Source organism: Cavia porcellus, unplaced genomic scaffold (assembly GCF_034190915.1).
Source record: "Cavia porcellus strain 051 isolate PalLab524CR breed Dunkin Hartley unplaced genomic scaffold, mCavPor4.1 scaffold_15, whole genome shotgun sequence".
NCBI lineage: Eukaryota > Metazoa > Chordata > Mammalia > Rodentia > Caviidae > Cavia > Cavia porcellus.
This window is the reverse complement of record NW_026947498.1, coordinates 65,263,124-65,274,370: the sequence shown is the minus strand read 5'-3', so window position 1 is coordinate 65,274,370 and position 11,247 is coordinate 65,263,124. Positions and strand designations below refer to the sequence as shown.

The 11,247-nt window shown below is 43.1% G+C and overlaps 1 protein-coding gene across 2 annotated transcripts in view; it reads right to left on the bottom strand.

The window, feature by feature from the left end:
• Positions 1 to 3,071: 3,071 nt before the first annotated feature.
• The window catches only part of Upk1b (uroplakin 1B), a 28,041-nt gene continuing 19,865 nt past the window's right edge, over positions 3,072 to 11,247 (bottom strand). For both annotated transcript variants that reach the window (XM_063225016.1, XM_003469214.4), the window contains exons 7-8: positions 6,884 to 6,967; positions 3,072 to 4,294 (exon numbers count right to left, since the gene is read on the bottom strand). In XM_063225016.1, the coding sequence (XP_063081086.1) occupies positions 4,244 to 4,294; positions 6,884 to 6,967 (135 nt within the window). In that variant the 3' untranslated portion in view covers positions 3,072 to 4,243. The remainder of the gene's footprint in view (positions 4,295 to 6,883; positions 6,968 to 11,247) is intronic.

Here is an 11,247-nt window from a genome sequence, read left to right as displayed (position 1 = left end):
CGTGGCGGGAGAGGCATTTACTTTTATAGGGTAACAGTGGCCAATCAGTTCAAAGCGCGCGATGCGGGCTGATTGGCTAACATCAGTTGTTGCTAGGCAGACTATCTTACAGAGCGGGTTGTTTACGTTGCCAGGGCAATCAGGGGGCAGGAAGCAGGCGCCATTTTGGCTCACTCGATGGGAGGGGTAATCTAGCTCAGGCTTTGCTCTTTCCTACAGGCCTAACGTCCGCCAAGTAAGGCGACCGGGCTTGGCCGCGGCTCCCAACAGTCATTGCCACTGTGTGTGTGTGTGTGTGCGCGCGCACGCAAGTGTACGTATGTAGCCATCTTACACCTGCTGAGAGGGTGTGATAGGTTTCCAAAGTATACACATGGGCGTAGCTCACAGATGCTGCCCCCAGAGAGCACACCTGTATAGGTAAATGCTTCCACAATTGTTGAGAATTCAAATATGAACCCTTGAGTGTCTATATGGGAAAGGAAAAGGGAGAGAGAATGTGTGTGTGTGTGTTTGGACTTGGGAGAGAGGTTGGTGATGGGTAGGGTACAATAATAATTGAATCCTTATTCTATATCATTTTTCTTGTTTTAAAATTTTCTACTTTTAACTTTCTAATAGCTAGTTGTGTGTATGCATACTGCAAAGAGAAAACATATTCAAGTCAACTTTCCAAAGTTGGTAAAGGGAGGAGGTGAGGTTTGAATTGGACCTCTCTTGACATGAATATTGTGCCAACCCCCTCAGATATCACAGTGTAAGGGAAATGGATTTCCCTGTGAAGGCGGCAAAGGCAGAATCACATATTATTGCTAGGATTTTATAAACAATACAGAGAACTGGAGATGTAGTCATTAAAATGCTTTATCTTGATGACTCCAGTGCATTCTCACACTATGGAGTAGGAGTTTTCCTGAAAGTTATTACTCATAGCTATTGTTTGATGCCCAATAAATTTGAACACATATAATTGCTCATTAAGATTATTACAATAAACTGAAGCAAGAGAGCATTAGTTGGTGTGTTCCCATGGATTGGAACCAGTGGATTTCTTCCTGTCAGGTATCTTGCAGATCTATAGAGAACTCCCTCGGTCCTCATCATAGCCTGAGAAGTTTGTATTTATAATTCCATGGAAAGTTATTGGAATTCTAGTGAGTTGATTCCAATCTGCAACTTCTAGTGCAATCTGTAGTGACAATAAAGTCACTAAAACATATTTATAGTTATGGGAGTCAAAGGGGTCCTAAGTCCAGCCTAGATAGTGGTTCACTGGAACAAATGCCTCAACCCAGGGCCCAACCCAGATTTTATTAACTTGCGAACAAGGGAGTGGCTTGGGGATGAGTGTCTGTAAGATAAGTGGGACGTATGTGAGTGCTATGAGCTGGGCTAGACGGGTGGCCTGAGATCACCTCTATAATATGCAGAGAGACGGGTATGCAGGAAGAGAAATCTGTATGACACAACTGAAGTAGCATCTGATGTTTTGGGGTGTTGCTTCAGTTCTGATGTGTAAACTTTTCTGCCCTGGGTAGTCATGGCCTCTTATCTCGAGGCTCAATCCCAGTTGACAGCGTGAAGCATGATAGTTCTTCAACCTGCCTGGCTCAACCATGACTTTTGGGAGTCACTGGGTGGGGAAATAGCAACTGTCACCTAGCTTCGAAGGTCACACATCAGCATCTCAGCTAACCCTATTTACAATGCTTACAGTCAATTGAATGGATAAAAAAATAGCCTAGCCAGCCCTGCACGGATCAGTACATGGAGACAGGGCCAGGTTTAGCTAAAATGGAGATAATTGCTCTTTATTCAAGGAGAGTCCTCTAGGTGGCCCTCCACATTTAGATCATTAGCTATTCCGATCCACACTTTACATGGCTTAATGAGTCCTAAGTGACAATAGATCTGTTTTTCTGAAGCAAGCTCCAGAAAACTAAGCAACTTGTTAAGGTTGTGTAGAGCTAGGATCTAAGGAAGTAGAGTCTACTCTGTTACATGTTGCAGAAGACTAGGGCAGTGTGTGACTGTGGATCTTACTAGGCTTGTCCCCATCTGGCATGGAGTTTGTACCTTCTGTGAGGGCTGATCCTGAGGCTCTAGGTAGGAAGCCAACTAGAGAGGTGACAGGGAGCAGAAGCCCTTTGTAGGAAATCAGGCAATTTGATTGAAGTAGCAGCAGCTGGGCCATCTTGCCTCCTGGTACCTCTTTCCTGCTACTATCAAGGAAAACCCAACAGATTGAGGGAGTGGGAGCTGGTCATCACTTAGCATGAATTAGTTTTCAAAGACTTTTCCTTGGCTTGCCTAAGATCTCACAGAGAGAAGGAAGGGAATTTTGTAGGTTGAGAGCATTTTGGAAGCCCTGGGAGAGAAGGCTTTGGGGTAAGAATTAGTGAAGAGCATGCAGCCCTGGGAAACCTAGTCAGTTCGGAAGCAAAAGGCACCTGATGTGTGGGGGAGTGTGGAGGGAATAAGCTCCTGTCCTCTCCTGGAAGACCACAGTAGAGAGCCTTGTCACCATGTGCTGGGGGCATTTACTCTGATAGGCCACTGCGCCTGGATCCTGGGGAGATGAGGCAAGGCCAGGATGACATAAGATGCTTTGGCCACTCACCCTGGGGACAGGAAATCTTGCTTCTGCCCGAGCTTGGCCACCAGCTGCCTCTGAAAGTGCCTCCTCCACCCTGCCTCAGCCCTCCTCTGCCCACCCTCATTAACAGAAGCTGGTGGAGCACGGGTGGGGGTGCAATCTGTGTCTCAACTGGAAGTCTCAGGACCAAGCAATGTATTCACTGGACCACTGGCATTAGAGATGATGGCACTGCCTCAAAAGGAGAAAAAGCATTTTCTAGGGTAAGCGCAGCAGGCGCAAAAGGTAAAAGCAAACGTAAGATTCCCACCACTCTGCTGGGCAGCTGGGTGAGCCAGCATCCTGCAGGAAGCCAAACCCATGGCCGAGTTTACATCCCCTTCACTTTCAGCTCCACACACTGGGCTCTCCTGTTGGAAAACTCATGGTGTTAGACTCCCGCAGACCAGTTACGACGTTGATAAAAACAAGAGTGTGAACATATTTTAAAGCCGTCTTTATTTATAAGAGTCAGCAAGCAAATGTTGAGTTATAAGAACTTGCTCTGGGACCAAAAATGGAAACATAGTATAGAAGAGAAATATTTTGACAGCAAACAAAAGTTCTCATAAACCACCCATTTTAAAAGCTGGTATACACTTTGGTTATTTGAAAGATGTTCCAAGGCCGCCAGCATCTGGGACCGGCCGATGGCCGCCAGCATCTGAAAGATGTTCCAAGTCAAGACAATTCTGGGCAACGACCAAATAAATATATAATAGTCTTCTTTTGTGTCCCCAAGTACACACTTTTTCTTGTCTTTTGTGTGTGTGTGTGTGTGTGTGTGTGTGTGTGTGTCCCTGGGGATGAACCAAGGGCCTTCACATAAAATTATAGCCCCTGATCTTTTTATTTTATTTTAGGAAAGGGTCTCCCTAAGTTCTGAATTGCAGGGGTTAGGCTTGCGATCCTTCTGCTTCAGTCTCCCAGAATGCTGATGTTATACGCACCAGCCATCGTGCCCAGCTCCATATACTTTTAATGAATGGTGAGTTGAGACTATGAAACATAAATGGTTCTGCAAGCAACAAGAGGAGGGTTGAACTATTTTTAATGAAAGACGAGGGCTTCCTCTGGAGAATAAAAGGATCTAAATGCAGTATCAAGAGAATTGCTGGAATCTCATTAGACAGAAACCATAGAATAAAAGGCTAAAGCTACATTTGTGCATTCTTCCCTCCCTCATCTGGCAAGTACTGAGATAAATGGAAGTGTTGGAATTTTTTTTTTTAGAAATCAGTGAGGTATATGGGCAGATTTGCTCATGAGATACAGTACAGACTTGGCTTACTATGACAATACAAGTTCCTTTGAGTATCTTGATGCCCACCCCCCCAAATAAACCCAGGATGACAGTAGTCACTACTTTCCAAATTCTTTCTGTCTTGTAGTCCACAAATATGAACAGACTGTTACACTAGCATGAAAAATACACTCCTGAGAACCATAAGAGCCAGGAAGCCTCAAGCAGCCCCAGGTGCTCTGTCTCGGTGATGTGAGGAAGATGTGCAAGTTACTGCGAGGCACAAGTGTGGACTGTTAGGAGAAAGTTCCAGCACCAAATCCAGACTCCACAGGGCAAGGCAGTATGGTGGTCACACTTCATCCTCAATATTCAATTCTGCTCCAGTAGAACATGGTACCCAAGAGAACCCAAAACTAGAATAAAAGAGGGAAAACAAATAAATTTACAAAATTTTAAGAAACGTCTTTTACTTGGAAAAAAAATGAGGTTAGGTTCATTGACATTTAGGTGATGCTACATTTTCTAGTAGTCTTCCCCAAAGCCATGGCACATGGCCAGATGTGACAGAGTCCCTCTGTTCTAAAGCGTCACCTATAACTTGCCATTCAGAGGCAATATCCTTTTCCCCCCCTTTCTACCTCAATTCTCATCTCAAATTTTCTGACTTCTGAGGTTGAGCTTCTCACTTCTGTGCAAAACTATACCCTACTCCTATGCTGGAGAAGTTTTTTCCTCTTGCCATCAGGTCTAATCAGCCTCAAATACATTTCTGTGTCTAGTAGGTACCAGGGGTCAGCTGGCTGGGACAGCCACCCTGGAAGGATAGTATGGAACTCAGCATGCCTGACGCAGGCAAGGGATTGCACTATCCTGGACTTCATTTTGGACCTGGCCCCTACTTTCAAGATGTGGCTTTCCTGAGCCTCAGATCCTGTAAAATAAACAGAATGTCTTATCTACCTCTTTCATAGAGAAGAGTGAATGACATAATACAGTAAGGAGACCTAAGGTTTACTAGGGAACCTTGCAAACATCAGCACACTTGCTTCTAAATCCCTCTGAAGAACCCAAGGCATGGGGATTAGGACTCACCCCAATTCACAGAGTAAATCGTGCTAGGTCCAAACCCAGGGAGTCAGCCTCAGAATTTATTTCATTAGCCACTACAGGAAAGCAGCAGGGAATAGGACATGCCTACGACATCTTCTTAAATATCATTTCTTATAAAATGAGAGATTGGCACCTACCTATGGAGCTACCCTTGTGGGAACTGAATATAAAAATAATTTGAAGTCAGGTATGGTGGTACATGCCTGTAATCCTAGCACTGAGGCTGGGGCAGGAGGATTGTTATGAGTTTGAGACCACCTTGGTCTACAAAGTGAGCTCAAGGCCAGCCTGAACTGCTTAGCAAGATCCTATCTCAAAAAGACAAATAATAATAATAATAATAATAATAATAATAATAATAATACACGCTATCCTGACCATGGAGGAACCACAGCACTTCTAGTTTCCTTTGCATCCCTTTTTTGAATTTTAAGGAAGATTTATAATATCTAGAATCCACAGAAATATCAAGAGGCAGAAGCGGTCTGGAGTACTGTACTAAGATACTCAAAAATTTTTAAATGTTTTCCTCTGGCTCCTACTAATATGAATGATGACCTCACAGTCTTAACCTTCCTTTCATTCAACAAATTATGGAGCACCTGCTCAATATCAATGAATATGATCTTTTAGTGTTACATAAATAAATCAACATTTGGAAGATTTGCATAGTACAGTGAGACAATATTTTCCCAAATAGCTGATTCATGATGTTACAGAATTACACATGGATAAAAGATTTGTGCAAAGTTCAAGACAAACCAGTGTAATGCATTTTAACATAGCAAAGTCTGAAAAGTTCACTAACATACTTTCAGATTCCATTTTACAACTGATTTTAAGAAACTTGAGGAATTTGGCGTAGTATTAGAAGAATATTCGTGATTATATTTAGAGAAGACTACGGAAACTTTGCTGCTTATTCGACTGTGCGTCCTTATGATGACTATATTTTCTTGAAAGTTGGTCTGGTCACATATTACGACAGATGGAAGGGCATCCAGCTGCCTTCTTCTAAACCAGAATTTGATGAGATTTGAAACACTGCCAGTTTCATTTTTTGTTTTGTAGAATAGTATTTTCTCCTACTAAAAATATGTCATTTATGTTAATTTGTAATTGAAGTTTTAAAATGAATTAATAAATATTTAACCTTTGACTTTATTTCCAATGGGCATAAATATCAATAGATATTGGCTACATAGAGCAAAGCTTTTTGGAATCCTCAATATATTTTGAGAGTACCGAGGGCTTCTGACATCAAGTCTGGGGCTGCTAACCAAATGCAACAGTTCTCAGTCCTGCCATCAAACTAGAATAACCCAGGGGAGAAAAGGAAGCCCAAGGCCTGGTTAGAATCTCAGAGGTTGAGAATTTTAAAATTAGAAAAAAGCTCCTCCTCCATGAAGTTTAATGTGCACCCCAAGCTGAGAAGCACAGCTCTGGTCTCTTGTTTGATGCATATCAGGTAAATAAGGCAGTTGGAAAAGAGGGAACCGGCACAGGCTGTTCTTTTGGAAGAGCCAGGAGGATCATGTTGGCCAGGAGCCGTCTAAGTAGGTTTTTGAGGTCTAGTGTCATGAACTGATGAGATCTGGAGCATCAGGCTGGAATTCACTCAGAAGTCCAGGCAAGGGAAAGAGGCTGTCCAATCCCTAAAGCTGAGTGCCACCCAGACAGCCCGAAGAAAGATCTTGTTTTGTATCTTTTTCTGGATAGGGTGCTAACCTTCCGCAGGCCTCGGGTAAAGCCACTGTTGTGGGCCCGAAGTTTCCTGACTAGCATCCAGCTGCAAGATTTTTGCATCTAGATCTTCTAGTGTGATTGTGATGAACATGATCATCTTAGAATCACCTCTTTCAGAAATAAAACACATGCAGGGCAGTACTCACAGTCCAGCAGAGAATGGCAAATCCAAACCAGGCAACACCCCAAGCATGGCGATTCATTGGTCCAGAGATCAGTTCATAGCAGCCCTGGTGTGTGCATGGGGGAATCCATGACGTTGTGAGAGGAAGCAGAAAAAAAGATGTAAGAGATGGGCAAGAGAACAGATTCCTATTTGATCAGCAACCTCCAGGGTCCAGTTTCACAGCCAGCCTATTTTCATAGCCCTACGGGGAGGCAGCTGCTAGGAGTGTTTTGCTAAGTAACATAAAAAATACTGTTAATAATTATCCTGGGTCCCATTTGTCTGTGTGTTTATTACTCAGTTTCGTTAACAAATGTGTTGATATTTTAGCATAATATTTTTCATATTAAACATGTGTGTAGGCAGTGGCTTAGAATGGCTGCTGCTGCCCTGCCCCTCCCACCTGAGGGTATTTTGTGTGTTAGCCTACATTTCCCATGATCCTCCCCTTGCCTACAATGTGCATGATGTAAGCAACTTCCCACTTTAGCCTACATTTCCCATGATCCTCATGTCTGCCTACATTACCCATAATCTTCTCCTGCTTATGTCATATATCCGGATGTGATGATGACCTATCAGATAACACTCCGTGCCCTCTTCCTGCCCCATTGGCCCGCCTCCACCCTATATAAGTTGTAGCCATTTTAAAAATAAACGAGGCTTGAATGGAATCCTGCCAAGTCTCGGTCTCTCTTTTCTCTTGCCTTGCCCTGCATCCCTGTCCCTTCTCCAGGCAAAGGCCCACGGACTGATCCGCGGGACGGATCACATGTGGACAATACGCTTTAAAAAAATTGAATTATTTTCCTTTCCAAAAGATTTTATTGGTGATTTGAAGGCAGAGTTATATTTAAATATTTTTTTAAGCAAAAGTGCTTCTGGTGCATGCAAACCGAAGGTCTTCTGTTGCTATTTAAAGACAATTATTAACAGAATTCCTACATCATGCACCCTAAATTCTCATTTCATATCGTATTTCAACATGTCCATATTGGGTTATAGTGAAAGAACTTGGAAAGCCATGGTGTGTATGCAAAAGAGAGACTAGAGTTTATGAACCCATTCATAGATGCCACACGCCATAAGTGTTTATAGATGAAATGCTTTAAGTTAGTCACTATGCAGAATGGTGGAGTACAATGTGTGTAAGGCTAGAGCCACCATCCAAGCAATCAACAATGAACCCCTGGAGTCACAGGGAATATATAGGATGCGCAACATCCAGCCCTGATTTCAGGAATTGTGAAAAGGCAAATGGTCTAGATTTGCTAGCAAATATCCTAGGGTGACCATGAAGTTTAAATTCCAGCCAGTGGCTACTGGTGACCACTGGAGGTTCTGTCCTTTACAACTCTATTTGTCTCTGGTTAATACAATGTACGTGCTTTGCTTTTGCTGTTCCTTGATCTATCCCTATTTACAGTTCTCCTTTTCTATTACATTTCCATGTACCTAGATACCCAAATTTAAAACCTCAAAATTATTCTTACTTGTTTGTTATTTCTCCAACCTCTGATACTTAGCCAAATCCTTTTTGGTCTACTTTAAAAATACATCCTAGATCCAAACCTGTCTTGTCATTCCCCGGTACCACCCTGGCCCATGAGGGCTTCAATGCAGGACTACTGCTGTGGCCTCCTGGTTGCCCAGAAGCCGGACTCCATTCTTGTCTTTGTCCACTCTGGTCTCTTCGGCCTGATCTCTTCTGAGGCTCCTCCAAAGAGCCAAGATTGTGCCCTGTCCAGGCCTTTGCCATCCCTGTTTCCTTTGTTTTAGCCCTCCCCATCTTCTAGTATTTGGGTTCCTCAATTCAGAACTATCATCTCAATGAAGCCTTTCCAGACAACTGTAGAGCCAATACCCTTTTCCCTCCCATAATCTGCATATTTTACCATTTTATGTCTGCTCATGGCATCTACTGCTAGCTGGAATTACCATGTAATATAGCAGCATATTTGTGATCTTGAAAAGCCTCACAAAAGATGTAAAAGGCTGCTCACTTCTTGACTCATCCACCCACCACACATTTATGGAGTGCTTGCTTTGTGCCAGGCATTATGCTAAGTACCGGAGACACAGAATTGAATAATACATCATCCTTAAGGGGATTCATAGCAAAAATAAACTTGTGAACAAATAAAGTTCAGAGTGGTGGATAATAATAGCAAAAGTAACAGGAATTGGAGCAGCATATTTTACTTTGTGGAAAAGGATAGCTAGGCAGAATTAGTAGAATCTATGAAACCCAAGAATGGGGAAGGGGGCTAGAGAGACGGCGGAGGGACAGAGTCAAGAGGAGGGTGAGGAGTGAGTGACAAAGAGGACGTGGAGGCAGATGGAGGGAGGCACAGAGGAGGAATCCCAGAGCGCAGGGTGCCGGTGCAGGAGCAAGCTGAGTCACAGCGTCCTGGGAGCAGAGCCTGGCTGGTAGGTATTACAGGTGGGGACGGAAAGACAGGCCCAAGGGCAGAGAGGGCAGGCATTAGAAGGCTGGCCAAGAGTGTGGAGGCCCGTGCAGTGTGAGGAGAGAGGGCTGGATTCCTTCTAATGTCAACTATTTGAACTGGAGAAAGATTAGCAGTTTTAGGTTTGTTCTCATAAAATAGTGTTTTTGTGAAGTAAACTGTCTCAAGGTGACTGCCATTTTTATCTCTTCTTTTCTTCCTTCCTTCTTTCTTTGTGTCTTCCTTCCTTTCTTCCTTTCTTGTTTTTTTTTTTAATTTTGTTTTGTTTTGAGACAGGGTCTCACTATGTAGCCCAGGCTGGCCTCGAACTCACAGCGCTCCTCCTGCCTCAGCCTCCCAAGTGCTGAGATTATAGGCCTGCGCTACCACACCCAGCATCTTTCTTTTTATATTAGAACGTGTTTGTAGTACATAGTGTTTACACTCTTGACACATTTTAATTCATTTTTTCATCCCGTTGCCTCTCCACTCCCCTCCCTATCGCTGGGTCTCTTTCCCATTTGAGAAAGCTCAATTCCCCAACCCCTATTACCTATCTTTTATTTTGTTCCTTATTTATATTTTGGATTTCTCATGTAAGACAAACCATGCAGTATTTAAGTTTGTGCCTCTGATTCATTCACTTAACACTATGGCCTCACGGTGCATCCATTTTCTTCCACATTACTCAAATTCGCATGCTTTATGGCACAGTAGTATTCTACTGTGTGTAAAAACCACATTGTCTTTATATCCCTTCATCTATCAATGGGCATACGGGCTACCTTTTATCTCTTTCCAAGAGGTGATATGGCTTGTATACAATTACATTTCAGTAGGACTTGTTTGCACACCCTACTTCTGATGTTGAAATGCTGAGAGGGTTGTGTCAGCCACAGTCATAGTTTGTACACTGATCATAAGCAGCAGATTTATTTTCATAGCATTCTGAACACAGCTGATTGAAAGCAATGTCTGAAGAGTGCTATTGTGAAGCTAAATAAGAGTTGGTCTAAGCACTGCTCCGTAATTGTTAAATTTCTCCATGGCTTTCTGGATTAACGCATGCGTCCTAGGCCAGCACCCTGCCAGGTTAGCAAGGCCCTCTGCAGTGCAGTGTCTGTCACGCCAGGCATGCAGCTTGTCACTTACTCCAGTTAATCAATAGGGCGGCATACAGTTAGGCTTCTTCAGAGGGGTCACCGTCCAGGCAGGACACTGTTTCAGTGTGCTGTGTGAACACAGCATGATGGCAGGTGTGTGCTATTGCTCACCAAGGACTTTGGGACTCTTGCCAAGTCTTTATTAGCTGGGAGTCTGCTTTGGAGCCAGACTGTTTGGGTTTAAATACTGACTACAATTTACCTGTTATGTGACCTTAGACAAAGTATCAACCACAATCTCCCTCAGTTCCTCATCTCTAAAAGAGGAATCACACCAGTGCCAACTGTTAAGCATAAAAGGCATTAGTATTTGGAATAGGGTCTGGTGTTTGGTAAGAACTTAACAAATATTTCATGATTATTGTCACATTATTTTCATTAGCCCCAAAGCAAGCATTCAAAATCCACCTGCTTGTAAACCTGCTTTTAAAAATTGTTTACTTCCTCATTCACTTGTTAATGCCTTGCTTCAATTTTTTTTTGCCCTTGCTTTGAAAGGATAATCTTATTTTTGGTATCTTATTTATTTTTTGGTTTCTTTTGTATTAGTACGTGCTTGTGACATGTGATAATGGCTGACATCTTGGGGAAGTGGTACACGTACGTCCTGCATCTTAATCGGCTTTACCTCCCCTCCTTGGCCTTCTGTCTCCCTCATTCCCAGATCCCTGTGGAGTTTGTACACTTTATCAACCATCTTTGACCCACATCACACCTACCTCATATTTTATTAA